This window comes from Pleurodeles waltl, chromosome 11 (genome assembly GCF_031143425.1).
Source record: "Pleurodeles waltl isolate 20211129_DDA chromosome 11, aPleWal1.hap1.20221129, whole genome shotgun sequence".
NCBI classification, from domain to species: Eukaryota; Metazoa; Chordata; class Amphibia; order Caudata; family Salamandridae; genus Pleurodeles; species Pleurodeles waltl.
In genome coordinates this window covers 921,133,803-921,156,600 of record NC_090450.1, presented here as the reverse complement: position 1 = coordinate 921,156,600, position 22,798 = coordinate 921,133,803, and the positions used below count along the sequence as shown (strand labels likewise).

General features: G+C 46.9%; 1 protein-coding gene across 2 annotated transcripts in view; it reads left to right on the top strand.

Moving 5' to 3' along the window:
* The window catches only part of ZCCHC8 (zinc finger CCHC-type containing 8), a 233,637-nt gene that overhangs the window by 108,252 nt on the left and 102,587 nt on the right, over window positions 1-22,798 (top strand). For both annotated transcript variants that reach the window (XM_069214952.1, XM_069214953.1), the window contains exon 8: window positions 18,023-18,083. In XM_069214952.1, coding sequence (XP_069071053.1) covers window positions 18,023-18,083 — 61 coding nt within the window. The remainder of the gene's footprint in view (window positions 1-18,022; window positions 18,084-22,798) is intronic.

The following is a 22,798-nucleotide window of genomic DNA, read 5'->3' as shown; positions in this document are numbered from 1 at the left end:
AACAATGGAGATTACATGATGACATTAGATTTCCAAGACACCTATTTCCACATTTGTAGGAAGTTGGCTCTATACATACTATCTCAAAGTGAGCGATAGTGTGCACAGAGTCCAAGGGTTCCCCTTAGAGGTTGATAGTTGCAAAATTAGATAAAAATGCTGTATTTTGTGGTAGTGTGGTCGAGCAGTAAGCTTAGTGTTCAGCATTTGTTGTACACACACACAGGCAATAAATGAGGAACACACACTTAGACGTAACTCCAGGCCAATAGTTTTTATATAGGAAAATATATTTTCTTAATTTACTTTAGAACCACAAGATTCAAGATTTGAGGTAAGTATATAAAATCCAAGGTACTTCACACACGTAAGTATAGAACTTTGATTTAAAACAGTAGTAGTATTTTGGTTTTTTGGTTAAAATGGCAATAAGCTGGTCCCCGTTGGATGTGTCGCTGTGCAGGTTCTTTGAGTCTGGAGACAGGCCGGTAGGGCTGGGGCCAAGTCAGTTGGTGTCTCCGTCGTCTCTGCGGGGCTTTTAGGTCAGCAGTCCTCCTTTTTGTCAGGTTGCAGGAATCTGATTTCCTGGGTTCAGGGTCCCCCTAAATACTAGATGTAGGGGTGTTTAGGTCTGGGGGGCAGTAGCCAGTGGCTACTGTCCTTGAGGGTGGCTACACCCTCCTTGTGCCTCCTCCCTGAGGGGAGGGGGGGCACATCCCTATTCCTATTGGGGGAATCCTCCAAAAACAAGATGGATGATTTCTAAAGGCAGGGGTCACCTCAGCTCAGGGCACCTTAGAGGCTGTCCTGAGTGGTAGGTGACTCCTCGTTTTTTTTCATTATCTCCTCTGGACTTGCTGCCAAAAGTTGGGGCTGTGTCCAAGGGCGGGCATCTCCACTAGCTGGAGTGCACTGGAGCATTGTAACACGAAGCCTGAGCCTTTGACGCTCACTGCTAGATGTTACAGTTTCTGCGGGGGGGAGGTGTTAAGCATCTCCAGCCAGTGCAGGCTTTGTTTCTGGCCTCTGAGAGCACAAAGGCTCTCACGCCAGGGGGTCAGAAACTCGTCTCAGTGACAGGCTGGCACAAGCCAGTCAGTCCTGCACTGAAGGATAGGGTAAAATACATGGGGCAACTTCTAAGATGCCCTCTGTGTGCATTTTGTAATAAATCCAACACTGGCATCAGTGTGGGTTTATTATTCTGAGAAGTTTGATACCAAACTTCCCAGTATTCAGTGTAGCCATTATAGAACTGTGGAGTTCATTTTGACAAACTCCCAGACCATATACTTAATATGGCCACTCTGTACTTACAATGTCTAAGAATGGACTTAAACACTGTGGGGCATATTGCTCATGCAGCTATGCCCTCACCGGTGGTATAGTGCATTATAGGGAAGGGGTAACTGCAACTAGGGCCATTTTCCTACAATAGTGTATACATAAACTCAGATCCAATCTGGCACAGTAGCACAATTCCCAGATGACTCTAACCCCCATGAGCAACCCATGGTACGGATGGGCAAGGTTCCAGCATAATATCCCTAAATGTTATGGTGATTCTGGGGTCACCCTCTTGCAAGGTAGAACAGGCGCTCCATGCCCATGCAATTGTCTTTGCCCACTTGTCGACAGACTGAGCCTCTGTGTCCTTTAATGCTCGTGCTATATTCCGTTTGGCAATTACTAGGCCCAACCAAAGCAGCGCCTTCTGTTATCTGTCAGTGACCTCCGTAACAAACGTGTAGTAGAGACCATTTGAGGTCGCTGTGTTTCTTCTAGGGTACCCAGTATCCCCTTCCAGAAGGGTGAGAGGACAGGACAGCACCAAAATGTGTGAAGTAGATCCCTGGTAGGGTCATTTTACTGTAAGCAATTGCCCATGGCAGTGAGCCCCATCTTGAACAGCTGGGCCCTGGTGAAAAAAATGCTGTTGAACACTTTCAGTTGGATTAATCGGAAATTGAAAATATCACCACCTCCTTGGAGGAAGCCACTGCTTCTATCCATTGCTTGTCCTCCAATGGACTGAGGTCCTGCTCCCTCACCTCCGTCGCCCCCGCCATAGAGTCTGGCAGGTTGTGAAGAAGCATCTGGTAAGTAGCGGACAATTTATGACTTTGAATATTAGTAAGCAGGAGCTTGGCCGCTTGAGGCGGTATTCATGGATGTCCACTACAGCATGTATGTAGGATGTGAGCGCATGTTTGAGCTAGAGGTACCGAAAGGTCTGGGTGTGGTGCAGATTGTATTCTGCTGGCAGGTCTTGGAACAACCCCCAGTAGTGAAATACCTATAGTATCCAATGCAGAAAATCCGCTGAGAGTCACAGCCTGCAGGAATCTGTTCCCCCCCCAATACAGCACCTTCTCCAGTGTAAGCTCACCCACCCATCCCATCAATTTCAAGACATCTGACTACATAATTTTCGTGGCGGAGCTGACCCGGCGACCCCTTAGAGCAAATGTGGGAGATTATGATGCTCATGATCCACCTATCCATTGCATATGCCGGGACATCAAACTCCTTGAACCATCAATCATTTAGGACAGGGAGATGTGCTGCTTTGTAATATGAGAGCATGTTGGGAGCAGCGATTCTCAAGTTCCCCCTACCCCTAACTCCTTCTTCCACAAAACTCGTGCAGCAGCATTTTCCAAGGGAGATCCAGGGGGACCACCCGCCCCACAACAATGTGCGAATCTGGGCATTAACACTGGTGAAAAAACTATGGTTTACAGGAAACCGTTCTGAAGCTGGTAAAGGAACATCAGAAGGGAGACTATTTTAAAAATGGTTTAACAGCCCAGCAGGGATGGTGGGAGGGCGGACCAATATTTCACCTCTCTGGTGAGGTCATCTAACTGATTGTGCAAGTTGGACTCGTAGGTGAGGACCCCATCAGCTGTTATAAAGACAGCTAGATACTTCAATTCCTTCGGGAGCAGCCATAGTGTTGGCACCCATGGCATGAGTAGCGGACAGGGGCCAATACATAAATAAAGGATTTGGCCTTGTTCACAAGGAGACCAGAGTAGGACCAGAAGATCAGGAGGGCCTGAGGTCCTGTCCAACCAGAACAGTGAGCCAAATACTCAAACCGCACCAAACCAGGCACCCACTGCTCCCAGAGTGCCATCAATAATGCTCCAATATTTGTGCATTGCAATTGGAGGGGCACCGACAAAGTTCATATAGGAAGTAATCATCCCAATGAAGCAACACATTTGGGTCTTTTATTCTCTTCAATATAACAGACAACAGCTGTAAGGAAATGCCTCCTTGGCATGGTTGCCCCCTGACTTTTTGCCTTTGCTGATGCTATGTTTACAATTGAAAGTGTGCTGAGGCCTGCTAACCAGGCCCCAGCACCAGTGTTCTTTCCCTAACCTGTACTTTTGTATCCACAATTGGCAGACCCTGGCATCCAGATAAGTCCCTTGTAACTGGTACTTCTAGTACCAAGGGCCCTGATGCCACGGAAGGTCTCTAAGGGCTGCAGCATGTCTTATGCCACCCTGGAGACCTCTCACTCAGCACAGACACACTGCTTGCCAGCTTGTGTGTGCTAGTGAGGACAAAACGAGTAAGTCGACATGGCACTCCCCTCAGGGTGCCATGCCAGCCTCTCACTGCCTATGCAGTATAGGTAAGACACCCCTCTAGCAGGCCTTACAGCCCTAAGGCAGGGTGCACTATACCATAGGTGAGGGTACCAGTGCATGAGCATGGTACCCCTACAGTGTCTAAACAAAACCTTAGACATTGTAAGTGCAGGGTAGCCATAAGAGTATATGGTCTGGGAGTTTGTCAAACACGAACTCCACAGCACCATAATGGCTACACTGAAAACTGGGAAGTTTGGTATCAAACTTCTCAGCACAATAAATGCACACTGATGCCAGTGTACATTTTATTATAAAATGCACCCCAGAGGGCACCTTAGAGGTGCCCCCTGGAACTTAACCGACTATCTGTGTAGGCTGACTAGTTTTAGCAGCCTGCCACAAACCGAGACATGTTGCTGGCCCCATGGGGAGAGTGCCTTTGTCACTCTGAGGCCAGTAACAAAGCCTGCACTGGGTGGAGATGCTAACACCTCCCCCGGGCAGGAATTGTCACACCTGGCGGTGAGCCTCAAAGGCTCACCTCCTTTGTGCCAACCCAGCAGGACACTCCAGCTAGTGGAGTTGCCCGCCCCCTCCGGCCAGGCCCCACTTTTTGGCGGCAAGGCCGGAGAAAATAATGAGAAAAACAAGGAGGAGTCACTGGCCAGTCAGGACAGCCCCTAAGGTGTCCTGAGCTGAAGTGACTCTAACTTTTAGAAATCCTCCATCTTGCAGATGGAGGATTCCCCCAATAGGGTTAGGATTGTGACCCCCTCCCCTTGGGAGGAGGCACAAAGGGGGTGTACCCACCCTCAGGGCTAGTAGCCATTGGCTACTAACCCCCCAGACCTAAACACGCCCTTAAATTTAGTATTTAAGGGCTACCCTGAACCCTAGAAAATCAGATTCCTGCAACTACAAGAAGAAGGACTGCCTAGCTGAAAACCCCTGCAGCGGAAGACCAGAAGACGACAACTGCCTTGGCTCCAGAAACTCACCGGCCTGTCTCCTGCCTTCCAAAGATCCTGCTCCAGCGACGCCTTCCAAAGGGACCAGCGACCTCGACATCCTCTGAGGACTGCCCCTGCTTCGAAAAGACAAGAAACTCCCGAGGACAGCGGACCTGCTCCAAGAAAGGCTGCAACTTTGTTTCCAGCAGCTTTGAAAGAACCCTGCAAGCTCCCCGCAAGAAGCGTGAGACTTGCAACACTGCACCCGGCGACCCCGACTCGGCTGGTGGAGATCCGACACCTCAGGAGGGACCCCAGGACTACTCTGATACTGTGAGTACCAAAACCTGTCCCCCCTGAGCCCCCACAGCGCCGCCTGCAGAGGGAATCCCGAGGCTTCCCCTGACCGCGACTCTTTGAACCTAAAGTCCCGACGCCTGGGAGAGACCCTGCACCCGCAGCCCCCAGGACCTGAAGGACCGGACTTTCACTGGAGAAGTGACCCCCAGGAGTCCCTCTCCCTTGCCCAAGTGGAGGTTTCCCCGAGGAATCCCCCCCTTGCCTGCCTGCAGCGCTGAAGAGATCCCGAGATCTCTCATAGACTAACATTGCGAACCCGACGCCTGTTTCTACACTGCACCCGGCCGCCCCCGCGCCGCTGAGGGTGAAATTTCTGTGTGGGCTTGTGTCCCCCCCGGTGCCCTACAAAACCCCCCTGGTCTGCCCTCCGAAGACGCGGGTACTTACCTGCAAGCAGACCGGAACCGGGGCACCCCCTTCTCTCCATTCTAGCCTATGTGTTTTGGGCACCACTTTGAACTCTGCACCTGACCGGCCCTGAGCTGCTGGTGTGGTGACTTTGGGGTTGCTCTGAACCCCCAACGGTGGGCTACCTTGGACCAAGAACTGAACCCTGTAAGTGTCTTACTTACCTGGTAAAACTAACAAAAACTTACCTCCCCTAGGAACTGTGAAAATTGCACTAAGTGTCCACTTTTAAAACAGCTATTTGTCAATAACTTGTAAAGTATACATGCAATTTTTATGATTTAAAGTTCCTAAAGTACTTACCTGCAATACCTTTCAAATGAGATATTACATGTAGAATTTGAACCTGTGGTTCTTAAAATAAACTAAGAAAAGATATTTTTCTATAACAAAACCTATTGGCTGGATTTGTCTCTGAGTGTGTGTACCTCATTTATTGTCTATGTGTATGTACAACAAATGCTTAACACTACTCCTTGGATAAGCCTACTGCTCGACCACACTACCACAAAATAGAGCATTAGTATTATCTCTTTTTGCCACTATCTTACCTCTAAGGGGAACCCTTGGACTCTGTGCATACTATTCCTTACTTTGAAATAGTGCATACAGAGCCAACTTCCTACATTGGTGGCAGCGGTGGGATACAAGACTTTGCATTTGCTGGACTACTCAGCCAATACCTGATCACACGACAAATTCCAAAATTGTCATTAGAAATTGATTTTTGCAATTTGAAATTTTTCTAAATTCTTAAAAGTCCTGCTAGGGCCTTGTGTGTTAAGTCCCTGTTTAGCATTGTCTTTTTAGAGTTTAAAAGTTTGTTTCTAGAATCTAATTCAAACTTTTAACAGTTTTAGATTCTTAAAGTATTCCAACTCTTAGCAGAATAATGTCTGATACAGAGATGCAGGTGGTGGAACTCGACACCACACCTTACCTCCATCTTAAGATGAGGGAGCTAAGGTCTCTCTGTAATATCAAAAAAATAACCATTGGCTCCAGACCTACCAAAAGTCAGCTCCAGGAGCTGTTGGCAGAGTTTGAAAAAGCCAACCCCTCTGATGATGACATCACAGAGGAAGAAATTAGTGACTTGGAGGCCAATGTCCCTCCTCCAGTCCTAAATAGGGAGAACAGGACCCCTCAAGTCCTGTCTCCAACTGTGTTAGTCAGAAATAGTGAGTCCCTCACAGGAGGGTCCCACATTTCTGAAATCACTGAGGATGCTCTCAGTGAAGATGACCTCCTGTTAGCCAGGATGGCCAAAAGATTGGCTTTAGAGAGACAGCTCCTAGCCATAGAAAGGGAAAGACAAGAGATGGGCCTAGGACCCATCAATGGTGGCAGCAATATAAATAGGGTCAGAGATTCTCCTGACATGTTAAAAATCCCCAAAGGGATTGTGACAAAATTTGAAGATGGTGATGACATCACCAAGTGGTTCACAGCTTTTGAGAGGGCTTGTGTAACCAGAAAAGTGAACAGATCTCACTGGGGTGCTCTCCTTTGGGAAATGTTCACTGGAAAGTGTAGGGATAGACTCCTCACACTCTCTGGAAAAGAAGCAGAATCTTATGACCTCATGAAGGGTACCCTGATTGAGGGCTTTGGATTCTCCACTGAGGAGTACAGGATTAGGTTCAGGGGGGCTCAAAAATCCTCGAGCCAGACCTGGGTTGACTTTGTTGACTACTCAGTGAAAACACTAGATGGTTGGATTCAAGGCAGTGGTGTAAGTAATTATGATGGGCTGTACAATTTATTTGTGAAAGAACACCTGTTAAGTAATTGTTTCAATGATAAACTGCATCAGCATCTGGTAGACCTAGGACCAATTTCTCCCCAAGAATTGGGAAAGAAGGCGGACCATTGGGTCAAGACAAGGGTGTCCAAGACTTCAACAGGGGGTGACCAAAAGAAAGGGGTCACAAAGACTCCCCAGGGAAAGGGTGATGAGACAACCAAAACTAAAAATAGTAAAGAGTCTTCTACAGGCCCCCAAAAACCTGCACAGGAGGGTGGGCCCAGAGCCTCTTCACAAAACAATGGGTACAAGGGTAAAAACTTTGATCCCAAAAAGGCCTGGTGTCATAGCTGTAAACAGCATGGACACCAATCTGGAGACAAGGCCTGTCCCAAGAAAGGTTCCACTCCAAACTCCCATCCAGGTAACACTGGTATGGCTAGTCTCCAAGTGGGATCAACAGTGTGCCCAGAGCAAATCAGGGTCCACACTGAAGCTACTCTAGTTTCTGAGGGTGGGGTGGATTTAGCCACACTAGCTGTCTGGCCGCCTAACATGCAAAAATACAGACAGCAACTCTTAATTAATGGGACTAGAATAGAGGGCCTGAGGGATACAGGTGCCAGTGTCACCATGGTGACAGAGAAACTGGTTTCCCCTGGCCAATACCTGACTGGAAAAACTTACACAGTCACCAACGCTGACAATCAGAGAAAAGTACATCCCATGGCAATGGTTACTTTAGAATGGGGAGGGGTCAATGGCCTGAAACAGGTGGTGGTCTCCTCAAATATCCCAGTGGACTGTCTGCTTGGAAATGACCTGGAGTCCTCAGCATGGGCTGAGGTAGAACTAAAAACCCATGCAGCAATGCTGGGTATCCCTGAACTGGTGTGTGTGAAAACAAGAGCACAATGCAAGGCACAGGGTGAACAAGTAGAGCTGGAGTCTGGAAGAATGGCCCAGCCTACCAAGAGAACAGGAAAGTCAGTTGGGAAACCAACTGCAACACAGCAAAAGAAAGGGAACCTCTCTTCTCAGGAAGAAGTTCTGCCCTCTGAGGGAACTGAGCCTTTGGAGCTTGAACCTTACCAGGTTGAGCTCTTAGGCCCAGGGGGACCCTCAAGGGAGGAGCTGTGTAAGGGACAAGAAACCTGTCCCTCTCTTGAAGGCCTTAGGCAGCAAGCTGCTGAAGAGTCCAAAGGCAAGAAAAATGGAACGCATAGGGTCTATTGGGAAGATGGACTCCTGTACACTGAGGCCAGAGACCCCAAACCTGGTGCCACTAGGAGAGTGGTAGTGCCTCAGCTGTTCAGAGAGTTCATCCTAACATTGGCCCATGACATTCCCCTTGCTGGACATTTGGGACAAACCAAGACGTGGGAGAGGTTAGTCAACCACTTCTACTGGCCCAATATGTCCAACATGGTTAAGGAGTTTTGCCTCTCCTGCCCCACCTGTCAAGCCAGTGGTAAGACAGGTGGGCATCCAAAGGCCCCCCTCATTCCACTTCCAGTGGTGGGGGTTCCCTTTGAAAGAGTGGGTGTGGACATAGTTGGTCCACTAGAACCTCCCACAGCCTCAGGAAATATGTATATCCTGGTAGTAGTGGATCATGCTACCAGGTATCCTGAAGCTATTCCCCTTAGGTCGACTACTGCCCCTGCAGTAGCCAAGGCCCTCATTGGTATCTTTACCAGAGTGGGTTTCCCTAAGGAGGTGGTGTCTGACAGAGGTACCAACTTCATGTCAGCATACCTAAAGCACATGTGGAATGAGTGTGGAGTGACTTATAAATTCACTACACCATACCATCCACAAACTAATGGCTTGGTTGAGAGATTCAACAAGACATTAAAAGGCATGATCATGGGGCTCCCAGAAAAACTCAAAAGGAGATGGGATGTCCTCTTGCCATGTCTGCTTTTCGCTTACAGAGAGGTGCCACAGAAGGGAGTAGGATTCTCACCCTTTGAACTTCTGTTTGGTCATCCTGTAAGGGGACCACTTGCCCTTGTTAAAGAAGGCTGGGAGAGACCTCTCCATGAGCCTAAACAGGACATAGTGGACTATGTACTTGGCCTTCGCTCTAGAATGGCAGAGTACATGGAAAAGGCAACCAAAAACCTTGAGGCCAGCCAACAGCTCCAGAAGTTTTGGTATGACCAAAAGGCTGCACTGGTTGAGTTCCAACCAGGGCAGAAAGTCTGGGTTCTGGAGCCTGTGGCTCCCAGGGCACTCCAGGACAAATGGAGTGGCCCTTACCCAGTACTAGAAAGGAAGAGTCAGGTCACCTACCTGGTGGACCTGGGCACAAGCAGGAGCCCCAAGAGGGTGATCCATGTGAACCGCCTTAAGCTCTTCCATGACAGGGCTGATGTGAATCTGTTGATGGTAACAGATGAGGATCAAGAGGCAGAGAGTGAACCTCTCCCTGATCTTCTGTCATCAGACCCAAAAGATGGCACAGTAGATGGAGTGATCTACTCCGACACCCTCTCTGGCCAACAGCAAGCTGATTGTAGGAGAGTCCTACAACAGTTTCCTGAACTCTTCTCCTTAACCCCTGGTCAGACACACCTGTGTACCCATGATGTGGACACAGGAGACAGCATGCCTGTCAAGAACAAAATCTTTAGACAATCTGACCATGTTAAGGAAAGCATCAAGGTGGAAGTCCACAAGATGCTGGAATTGGGAGTAATTGAGCGCTCTGACAGCCCCTGGGCTAGCCCAGTGGTCTTAGTCCCCAAACCTCACACCAAAGATGGAAAGAAAGAGATGAGGTTTTGTGTGGACTACAGAGGGCTCAATTCTGTCACCAAGACAGATGCTCACCCAATTCCAAGAGCTGATGAGCTCATAGATAAATTAGGTGCTGCCAAATTCTTAAGTACCTTTGACTTGACAGCAGGGTACTGGCAAATAAAAATGGCACCTGGAGCAAAAGAGAAAACAGCATTCTCCACACCTGATGGGCATTATCAGTTTACTGTTATGCCCTTTGGTTTAAAGAATGCCCCTGCCACCTTCCAAAGGTTGGTGAATCAAGTCCTTGCTGGCTTGGAGTCCTTTAGCACAGCTTATCTTGATGATATTGCTGTCTTTAGCTCCACCTGGCAGGATCACCTGGTCCACCTGAAGAAGGTTTTGAAGGCTCTGCAATCTGCAGGCCTCTCTATCAAGGCATCCAAATGCCAGATAGGGCAGGGAACTGTGGTTTACTTGGGCCACCTTGTAGGTGGAGGCCAAGTTCAGCCACTCCAACCCAAGATCCAGACTATTCTGGACTGGGTAGCTCCAAAAACCCAGACTCAAGTCAGGGCATTCCTTGGCTTGACTGGGTATTACAGGAGGTTTGTGAAGGGATATGGATCCATTGTGACAGCCCTCACTGAACTCACCTCCAAGAAAATGCCCAAGAAAGTGAACAGGACTGTGGAATGCCAACAGGCCTTTGACACCCTGAAACAAGCAATGTGCTCAGCACCAGTTCTAAAAGCTCCAGATTATTCTAAGCAGTTCATTGTGCAGACTGATGCCTCTGAACATGGGATAGGGGCAGTTTTGTCCCAAACAAATGATGATGGCCTTGACCAGCCTGTTGCTTTCATTAGCAGGAGGTTACTCCCCAGGGAGCAGCGTTGGAGTGCCATTGAGAGGGAGGCCTTTGCTGTGGTTTGGTCCCTGAAGAAGCTGAGACCATACCTCTTTGGGACTCACTTCCTAGTTCAAACTGACCACAGACCTCTCAAATGGCTGATGCAAATGAAAGGTGAAAATCCTAAACTGTTGAGGTGGTCCATCTCCCTACAGGGAATGGACTTTATAGTGGAACACAGACCTGGGACTGCCCATGCCAATGCAGATGGCCTTTCCAGGTTCTTCCACTTAGAAAATGAAGACTCTCTTGGGAAAGGTTAGTCTCATCCTCTTTCGTTTGGGGGGGGGTTGTGTAAGGAAATGCCTCCTTGGCATGGTTGCCCCCTGACTTTTTGCCTTTGCTGATGCTATGTTTACAATTGAAAGTGTGCTGAGGCCTGCTAACCAGGCCCCAGCACCAGTGTTCTTTCCCTAACCTGTACTTTTGTATCCACAATTGGCAGACCCTGGCATCCAGATAAGTCCCTTGTAACTGGTACTTCTAGTACCAAGGGCCCTGATGCCAAGGAAGGTCTCTAAGGGCTGCAGCATGTCTTATGCCACCCTGGAGACCTCTCACTCAGCACAGACACACTGCTTGCCAGCTTGTGTGTGCTAGTGAGGACAAAACGAGTAAGTTGACATGGCACTCCCCTCAGGGTGCCATGCCAGCCTCTCACTGCCTATGCAGTATAGGTAAGACACCCCTCTAGCAGGCCTTACAGCCCTAAGGCAGGGTGCACTATACCATAGGTGAGGGTACCAGTGCATGAGCATGGTACCCCTACAGTGTCTAAACAAAACCTTAGACATTGTAAGTGCAGGGTAGCCATAAGAGTATATGGTCTGGGAGTTTGTCAAACACGAACTCCACAGCACCATAATGGCTACACTGAAAACTGGGAAGTTTGGTATCAAACTTCTCAGCACAATAAATGCACACTGATGCCAGTGTACATTTTATTATAAAATGCACCCCAGAGGGCACCTTAGAGGTGCCCCCTGGAACTTAACCGACTATCTGTGTAGGCTGACTAGTTTTAGCAGCCTGCCACAAACCGAGACATGTTGCTGGCCCCATGGGGAGAGTGCCTTTGTCACTCTGAGGCCAGTAACAAAGCCTGCACTGGGTGGAGATGCTAACACCTCCCCCGGGCAGGAATTGTCACACCTGGCGGTGAGCCTCAAAGGCTCACCTCCTTTGTGCCAACCCAGCAGGACACTCCAGCTAGTGGAGTTGCCCGCCCCCTCCGGCCAGGCCCCACTTTTTGGCGGCAAGGCCGGAGAAAATAATGAGAAAAACAAGGAGGAGTCACTGGCCAGTCAGGACAGCCCCTAAGGTGTCCTGAGCTGAAGTGACTCTAACTTTTAGAAATCCTCCATCTTGCAGATGGAGGATTCCCCCAATAGGGTTAGGATTGTGACCCCCTCCCCTTGGGAGGAGGCACAAAGGGGGTGTACCCACCCTCAGGGCTAGTAGCCATTGGCTACTAACCCCCCAGACCTAAACACGCCCTTAAATTTAGTATTTAAGGGCTACCCTGAACCCTAGAAAATCAGATTCCTGCAACTACAAGAAGAAGGACTGCCTAGCTGAAAACCCCTGCAGCGGAAGACCAGAAGACGACAACTGCCTTGGCTCCAGAAACTCACCGGCCTGTCTCCTGCCTTCCAAAGATCCTGCTCCAGCGACGCCTTCCAAAGGGACCAGCGACCTCGACATCCTCTGAGGACTGCCCCTGCTTCGAAAAGACAAGAAACTCCCGAGGACAGCGGACCTGCTCCAAGAAAGGCTGCAACTTTGTTTCCAGCAGCTTTGAAAGAACCCTGCAAGCTCCCCGCAAGAAGCGTGAGACTTGCAACACTGCACCCGGCGACCCCGACTCGGCTGGTGGAGATCCGACACCTGAGGAGGGACCCCAGGACTACTCTGATACTGTGAGTACCAAAACCTGTCCCCCCTGAGCCCCCACAGCGCCGCCTGCAGAGGGAATCCCGAGGCTTCCCCTGACCGCGACTCTTTGAACCTAAAGTCCCGACGCCTGGGAGAGACCCTGCACCCGCAGCCCCCAGGACCTGAAGGACCGGACTTTCACTGGAGAAGTGACCCCCAGGAGTCCCTCTCCCTTGCCCAAGTGGAGGTTTCCCCGAGGAATCCCCCCCTTGCCTGCCTGCAGCGCTGAAGAGATCCCGAGATCGCTCATAGACTAACATTGCGAACCCGACGCCTGTTTCTACACTGCACCCGGCCGCCCCCGCGCCGCTGAGGGTGAAATTTCTGTGTGGGCTTGTGTCCCCCCCGGTGCCCTACAAAACCCCCCTGGTCTGCCCTCCGAAGACGCGGGTACTTACCTGCAAGCAGACCGGAACCGGGGCACCCCCTTCTCTCCATTCTAGCCTATGTGTTTTGGGCACCACTTTGAACTCTGCACCTGACCGGCCCTGAGCTGCTGGTGTGGTGACTTTGGGGTTGCTCTGAACCCCCAACGGTGGGCTTCCTTGGACCAAGAACTGAACCCTGTAAGTGTCTTACTTACCTGGTAAAACTAACAAAAACTTACCTCCCCTAGGAACTGTGAAAATTGCACTAAGTGTCCACTTTTAAAACAGCTATTTGTCAATAACTTGAAAAGTATACATGCAATTTTTATGATTTAAAGTTCCTAAAGTACTTACCTGCAATACCTTTCAAATGAGATATTACATGTAGAATTTGAACCTGTGGTTCTTAAAATAAACTAAGAAAAGATATTTTTCTATAACAAAACCTATTGGCTGGATTTGTCTCTGAGTGTGTGTACCTCATTTATTGTCTATGTGTATGTACAACAAATGCTTAACACTACTCCTTGGATAAGCCTACTGCTCGACCACACTACCACAAAATAGAGCATTAGTATTATCTCTTTTTGCCACTATCTTACCTCTAAGGGGAACCCTTGGACTCTGTGCATACTATTCCTTACTTTGAAATAGTGCATACAGAGCCAACTTCCTACAACAGCCAACACGTTTCATTCAACACCTGTGAACTTCCTCAGTGCATCACTATTTTTGTTTGCGCCGAAGGTTGAAGTTTCACATTACACCACCTGCAAGTTATCAACTGCATATATTCCTTTGTATTAGCACTGCTTCCTTTCCAAACACTTAGACAAACGCCATGATGAGTTGTGACAGTGCTGTAGAGTTGCTTATTATGGCTGTTAACGTGATTCAAACTGGAATTAATATACTTTGACCGAAGGAATAATACAAGATGGAGTCGGTGGTAGAATACAGATAGCATTACAGGGTAAGTCCTACACAGGCAACAACAAGGGCAGAGGTAAGAGCTTTGCCTCCCAAGACTATTCCTCCACTGCAAAGAAGTGTCTTCCTCAATTTTCCCCCCACCTGTCAGGACAGCTTCCAACTTTTCATTCAGAATGGGTCAACATCAATACGGACCAATGGGTCCTTTCCATTATCCAAGATGGTTATTGTCTGGAGTTCATTACCACTCCTCCAAATTTCCCCTTGGCCTTCACAGGTTATCCCACGAGCACATCATCCTTCTCAAACAAGAGGTTCAATCCCCTCTTCACAGAGGGGCCATCGGGCCTGTTCCCTCACAACACCGGGGATCATGTGTATACTCCCTATACTTCCTCATTCCCAAAAATGATTGCTTTCTCAGGCCTATTCTGGACCCTAGACATTAACCCAGTACATTGTCTCAGAACACTTTCACATGGTTACTCTTACTCTTCAAGACGTTATTCTACTTCTGCAACAAGGCAACTTTGACAGCTCTAGATCTAAAGGAGGCCTACCTTCATATTCCCATCCATCCTGCACACCGAAAATACCTAAGATTCGTTGTTGCAGGCAAGCATTACCAGTTCAAAGTCCTGCCTTTTGGGGTCACACCCACTCCCAGAGTTTTCACAAAGTACTTGGCAATAGTTGCAGTAATCCTCAGAAGACAGAATATAAATGTGCTCCCTTACCTAAACGACTGACCCATCAAAGCCAATACCCTACGACAGTGCCAATATCATACTTAATTGACAGTGGACTTCCTTCACACACTGGGCTTCACAATCAGTTTCTCCATATCCCACCTCCAACCTCTTGAGATACAGCCCTATCTAGGAGCTATTCTAAATGCAGAGTTGTGGCTAGTTTACCCCAATCTGGCATGTGTTGAGTTTTTTAGTCTCTTCTCCCCCTACCTCAGGAGAATCAGACATACAGTGTCAGGACAGTTATGCACTTGTTGCGGATGATGGTGTCCTGCATTGCCATCGTTCCCCATGCTAGACTCCACATGCGTCCCCTACAGCAGTGTCTGTCTCGTAAACAGTCTCAGTCACAGAGTCACCTGGAAGATCTAGTGTTAGACTGCCATACTCACTGCTCTCTGCAATGGCGGAACACCATCAACTTGTTGAAAGAGCTGCCTTTTCTGGACCCTGTGCCTCAGCTCATTTTGACCACAGGTGCACCACTGACTGGTTGGGGCGCTCGCCTTCAAGACCTCCAAATACAGGGCCTTTGGGATCCCAGTTACCAGTCCCTGCATAGAAACTACCTTGAGCTTCAGTCAGTCTTTCTAGCCTTGAAAGCATTTCTTCATCACCTGTCTCACAAGGTTGTCTTAGTCCGCACGGACAACATGACAGCCATGTATGATCTACAGAAACTGGTGGGGACGGTCATCTCAGTTGCCATAAGTCTCTATGGAAGAGGACTCTCCACCGCCACATTCACCTGGTGCCGGAGTATCTCTCAGAGATGGACAACAACTTTGCAAACCTGCTCAGCAGGATACACGAATGGAACCTATTTTGCAAAGTGGGGAACTCCTCAGACCTTTTTCCCACAGCAGAAAACGTAAAATGCCCAAGCTTCACTTCCAGTTATCCACACCCTCTGTCCAAGGGCGACACTCTATGGATGAACTTGTCAGGGGTATTTGCTTATGCTTTTCCACCTTTCCCTCTCATTCCATTTCTGTTTTGGAGGATGAGTCAAATTTCTTTCACCGTGATCCTTGTAGCTCTCACATGGGTGCGCCAGCCATGGTCCACCACACTTCTCGACCTAACAGTAGCCCACCACAAGAAGCTTCCTAACAGGCCAGACCTTCTCACTCAAAATCAAGGACAAAGCAGATATCCAGACCCCAGGTCACTCAACCTTGTGGTATGGCTCCTTAAGTCATAGTTTGGTTACTTAGATTTGTCTTCAGAATGCATCGACATTCTCAGGGAATCCAGCAGACCCACAACCAGAGCATGTTATGCCGCAAAATGGAAACTGTTTATAAACTACTGCTAAGTGAAAGGTACTGACCCCATTAAAACTACTGTTCAAGACAGTGTCTGTTATTTGCTCCACTTACAAAAAGCAAATTTGGCTTACACTTCTGTTTGCCTACATCTTGCAGCTATAGTTACATAACTATAGAACAGGCAACATAGTTCCTTGTTTAGAATCCCAGTCATTAAAGCTTTCATGGAAGGCCTTAAAAGGGTTATTCCTCCCAGGGTGCCTCCTGCGTCATTCTGGAACCTCAGTATTGTGTTTACCAGGCACATGGGCCCTCGTTTGAGCAACTTCATTTACGTCTTCTTCCATACCTTTTTTTGGAAGATGGCTTTCTTAGTTGGCATCACATCACTCATGTGTATTAGTGAACTCCAGTCCCTAGTCTTGAAGGAACCTTTGTTCCAAATTCATAGAGACAAGGTGGTCCTTCGCACACACCCAAAGTTCCTTCCTAAAGCGGTTTCACAATTCCATATAAACCAATCAATTGAGCTACCAGGCTTCTTTCCGCAGCCAGACTCTATTGTGGAAAGAGCTCTCCACACTCTAGATGTTAAACGAGCACTTATGTTTGATGTTGACAGAACCAAAGACTTTAGAAAAACTAAACAGTTCTTTGTAGCTTTTTCACAACCTCACAAAGGCATTCCATTATCCAAAAATTGCATTAATAGGTGGATAGTTAAATGTATAAAGACTAGCAATGGTAAAGCAAAGAGACAGTTACCTGTTACTCCTAGAACACATTATACTAGGAAAAAAGATGCCGCTCTGGCTTTCCTTGGAAACATCCCTATAGCTGACGTTTGTAAGACCGATACATGGTCTACACCACATACATTCACAAAGCATTACTATGTTGATGTACTAGCACGTCAGCAAGCTAACGTAGGTCAAGCTGTGCTGTGAACTCGTTTCCAGTTAACTGCAACTCCAACAGACTAGCCACAGCTTTTATGGAGGGTCTGCTTTACAGTCTATGCAGTGCATGTGTGTCTACAGCCACACATACCATTGAAGGGAAAACGTTAATTACCCAGTAATCATCTGTTCGTGACATGTAGTGCTGTAGATTCACAAGCACCTTCTCTCCTCCCTGGACGCCTGTAGCTGTTCCAATTACATTATATTTGTATTTATTTGTACATATGTAGTTACATTTGCATGGACATCTTTCTCTATACCTCCTCTACACAAAGGAATCTGTGCCAAAGCGCAGTATCATGGAGAGAAGTCACTCGATCCTGTGACTCGAAACACTTCTTTGAAGATAAACAACTCGTTCCACTCCGGACCCAACACTAGATGGCAGGAGTAGGCACAGCATGTGAATCTACAGCACTGCATGCCAGAAACAGGTGTTTACTGAGTAAGTAACATTTTCATTTTTATTGTAGGTACATTTAATGGAGAACTAGGATTAAAAGTACCCTTTTGGTTCTGAGGTCACTAGTTTATATGTAAATTTTGGTGAACTGTTGGCTAATTGTCTCCTTCCACCAACTCCCTCCCCTTGCCATTGTACTGAGAGGGCTGCAGGACACTACATTATTGACTGTGTAAATCAGAGTATGTTATTTCATTTACACACTTCCATGGCTTTCTGAAAAATATTTTGCTCTCATGAGTGTTGTATTACTTGGATGTTCCCCCATTTGAGTGTTTTGTGATCTGCAAGTAGTATATCGGTCAATAAGATGGATTAAAATTCATAAATGTAAAAATGAGTGTTGCCTACCTATTGCAAAAATATTATAATCTTTGCTGACATTAGTGTTTAAGAGGGTCCTTGAAACAATAAATGAAGGTGCAGGACTTAACTTGTCCTTTGAAATTCTTGGGTTAGCAACCGTTATAGCTTCAAAACTATTCATCCATGAACTACGTGAATATTTTCATTATTTTTGTATTTTTTTTTTAGAAGGAAATTATGCTGAGTTGATGTCCTCAGTGTGTATGTATTTTTAATTTTTGTTTTCAACGTGCAGGCCAAAAGCGCATTGCTTCAACTGTGGCTCTGAAGACCACCAGTTACGAGACTGTCCACAGGTATGTTCCTTTACTATCCTGGTTGAAAGCTTACTTTGGCATTCCCTTCAAATCTGTAGGCATTATCATTGGAATGCCCACATTTAGCTATGCCCCTTAAATACCACATATTCAGATTTGCCTTCACTCTGGATCTTTTTGTGCAGATTATATACTAGTATCATCTTATTCTTGTGGGTTGTATAATTAGGAGCTGGTTGTTGGCAGTCTGAGGCCCTTTGTATTCGAAATGCACCTCTACATGATCAGAATATCATTAGGGCTCTCAATTTTATGGTATTTATTTTTTAACATTTCCATCTTTATTTACCTATATTCATTTTTTGGCCATCTTATTGGTATTTTATTGTTTGTTTTTGAGAATAAATGAAGTCGTAAAATTGTATTTTTCCACATTTATTTAACTGATATACATGCAATCCTACTTTGATGCCTTTCATGTTTTAGCAAATCTAGAAACCAAATATAATTAAACATTGCACTCACAGGTTAACGGTAGCGTTATACTACAAATATATGTTAGCATATACATGTATTTTAGGAAATCTCATTTTTGTTTTTAACTTCCTTCGCTGTCTGCTCAACTGTTGGCCTCAAACTCATGAAACAACACGGAAAGTCACTCTCAAGAAGTCAGTTTTCTGTATTTTGCTGCCATTAAAAATAAAAGCAGACAGGAAACAGTGTGTTCGATGGCATCTGTCGCTGTAGATACGCATATTTTACATAGCTCGCCATCTGGTGTTGGGCCAGAGTGTTACAAGTTGTTTTTCTTCGAAGAAGTCTTTCGAGTCACGGGACCGAGTGACTCCTCCTTTTGTCTCCATTGCGCATGGGCGTCGACTCCATCTTCGATTGTTACACTCAACCAGAAAGAAAGGTGCTACCATGGCCTTTCTAGGAAACATCCCAATGCAAGAAATATGTAAGGCAGCCACATGGTCTACGGCTCACACATTCACCAAGCACTACTGTGTTGACGTGTTATCCGCACAACAAGCCACAGTAGGTCAAGCCGTATTAAGAACATTATTTCAAACTACTTCCACTCCTACAGGCTGAGCCACCGCTTTTGGGGAGATAACTGCTTACTAGTCTATGCAAAACATGCGTATCTACAGCGACAGATGCCATCGAACTGAAAATGTCACTTACCCAGTGTACATCTGTTCGTGGCATCGGTCGCTGTAGATTCGCATGTGCCCACCCGCCTCCCCGGGAGCCTGTAGCAGTTTGGAAGTTACCTTCAACTATTTGTATATGTATCATCTCAACCTTAAATAGGTACATACTTAGTCACTCCATTGCATGGGCACTATTGCTACAATTCAACTCCTACCTCACCCTCTGCGGGGAAAAACAATTGAAGATGGAGTCGACGCCCATGCGCAATGGAGACAAAAGGAGGAGTCACTCGGTCCCGTGACTCGAAAGACTTCTTCGAAGAAAAACAACTTGTAACACTCCGGCCCAACACCAGATGGCGAGCTATGCAAAACATGCAAATCTACAGCGACCGATGCCACAAACAGATGTACACTGGGTAAGTGACATTTTCATTTCTGTTTGTATTTATTTGTTAAAGTCAGTAAAAACGGAGTACTAGGAGCCTTACATATAATATATATATATATATAGATTGGTATTGCCCTCATATGCTGCCTCCCGTAGAAAGAATCTTGAACTGTCTGAACATTTTCACTGAACTTGCTGTACGTGACTAAACTGGACAGGTATTTTTTTGTGCATCATAATATTTAATACCAAAAGTGTAGTATTCTTAGTGCGTTTTATGTGGTGTTTGTTGTCTTACTGAATTCTCACAGTTGCTTCCCATTATTTCCATCCTTTTTCTTTCTAAAATGTCTTACACAGAATGAGCTGTCATTACATGTTGTTGTACTAAATAATTGATTATAGTGGGTCAGTGGGAAGTTACTTCACAGAATGCAACTCTATCCTTCTTCCATATTGCTTTGATAACTAAAACATTCTTCCCCTAAATGAGACCACATCAGTCTGAAATATTTCAATAGAGATACCTGATATACTGTGGGAAGCTGGACAAAGCCACGTGGAAGGCCCTCCTAGCTCTATTGTGATCAAACATTGGTGCAGGTTGCTTTTAGAAGTTGGTTCCAAGAGGGACTTCATTAAATCTAGTGAAGATTCCATGTTCAACTGTAGTTTTATTTTATCTGTTTACGTCAGTCCTGACTCATCTTGATTAAACCATATGCCTTCCTACTGCTCACCTGCCATTAGCCTGAGTAAAACAGTGCAGTCTACATTCATGTACATCCTATGAGTCTTTCTTCAACATCAATTCATTGTAATTGATTTGTTTTCTTTTTCTCTAAAGTTTTAATGTATTTTGCAAAACAAACTTGAGACTTCCAAGTGTTCTCATGTACTAAATGTAGACTTCACCACCCCCTCCCTCCCCCCCCCCCAAAAAAAAACCCACATTTGCAAAGGTTTAAATTGGTTGATGTGGCTGTACATGAAGGTTCATAGAGTATCTTATCGTCTGAATGCACATTTGCAGTATTATTTTTCAGAGATACTGGTTCAATCTGATACAGACTTCTAGTTGCAGATTAATTACTTATAAAATGTCCCCAGTCCGTCAGGATCTGGAGATTTTTCTTGAGCCAATACCCCTGCGTGCCGTTAGGTGGCGTCGATCACGTCTGTGTCTGTCGTCACCATTGTGCACGCCATGTATGACATCACAAGTTTTACATAGGCGCCACCCCGGCACGCTGACGTCAGTTCTTTTCTTTCGCTCCCTGTCCATTGCTGATCCAGAGCCTACTCCTCCGTCAATTTAAGACTGGTTATTTTTCGACTTTTTGTCGAAATGGTTTCGAGTTGTATAACTCCTGGTGCATCTAGGATGTGCTCTAGGAAGACAGAGTTCAAGCCCTGTCTAGGAAGCTGGCCTGGTGTGTGGTGGGGACCCAAGGTACTTACACCTTATCCCAGGTATCCCCTGTTAGTGAAGTGTAGGCAGTGTCTAGAAGCCAGACTCTCCAGAGGTAGCTGTGGATGAGCAGCCAAGGATTATCTAGGAGACATGCAAAGCTCATGCAATACCACTGTAGTCACACAGCACTTCCACACATGAACGAAACCACGCAGTGTTACAAAAATAAAAGTACTTTAAGTGACACAATACCACAATTACTTAAAAAGCAATACTCCCTCAGGAGGTAAGTAAACACACTAAATATGTACATTAGTAATCAGAAATAGGCATAGCAAAGGATAGAAAACAGTGCAAATGTAGAAAACTAATAGTGACCCTAGGGGGAGCCCAAACAATTTACTAAAAAAAAATTGAATGTGAACAGGACTCCCAACTAGGTAAGTGGAATGTGTAGACGGGAGCTGGGTGTACTAGAAAACCCCCTCACAGCGACCAGGAGTAAATCACTGGAATTTCCCCAAATCATCCAAAAGGAAGAAAAAGAAGACACCCAGACAATACTGCAAGATACCAGTGGTGGATTCCTGGAGAAGACCACCTGTGGAGAGGGGACCAATTCCAAAAGTCACAGTGGAGTCCGGGGGGAGTAGGAGCTACTACCCACCCAGCTGTACTTGCAGGAGTTGGTTGACGGTGAAGGACAGGTCAGCACTGCAGCTCTTGAGCAGGAGGAGAGTTCCTGATGGATGCAGAAGATGCCCTATGCTGGAGTGAAGATTGCAGATGGGCGTCAGAGCAGAAATTCACCAACAAGCCTTGGCAAAGGCAAATTCACGGTTAGTGGAAAAGTTGTGCTGCTGGGGCCAAGCAAGGCCCTGAAGGACTCAAACCAGGAGGGGGAGTCGGAGGGGACCCCCAGCAACACTGGACCCACTGGAGCGGTAGTGACCTATGTCTAGTGCACACATAAAATGGTGTCCCCGCACTCTCAAAGTCCAGGAAAATGGAACTGGATTTTGTAGGGGCACCGCTGCTAGGTCAGGGGTTCCCTCACACACAGGTACTTGCTCCCTGCTCTCTGGGCTAGTAGCGCCTGTCATAGGGGTGACTTGCAGTGACCTGGTAGTGACACAGGCTGCAATGGCAGGCTTGCAGAACACTGCATGGGTTCCGTATGGGTAGCATAATACATGCTGCAGCCCATAGGGATCCCCTGGTACCTCAATGTGCAGGGTACCTATGTACCATATTCCAGGCACTTATGCCAAATGTGGGGTGAAAAATGGTACAATGTTTAAAGAAGAGAGCATAATCACTGGGGTTCTGGTTAGCAGTGAACAAAGTCAAACACACAAACAAACTGGCCAAAAAGTGGTGTTAACCATGCTAGAAAGAGGCTACTTTCTTACACCCTGCGGGTCCTGACATAGCACAATGTCGGTGACGGATTTGCACCTTGTGTGCCTTTGGGGTCTGGTGCGCGACCACAAACTGAACTCGTGCTCAGAGTGGCAAGCCATGCATCCGAAGGCTTTGAGGGAACGGTCTCTAAAGCTGATGGCAGCATGGTGCTCAGCTTTGATATTGGTCTCGAGGAAGGTCTCATGATCGGTTGCGGAGCCCTCCATTTTCTTTTTTCCACTGAAAGTCCTCCGGACGTTTGGCTAGGCCGAGGCATAGGAAGATATCCAAGAAGGCCAAACGTTCTTAGACTTGAGCTCGTCCGTTGCAGAGACAAAGCCAAATGGGCGTCGAACACCGACCCCGGTGCCCACACTCCTTG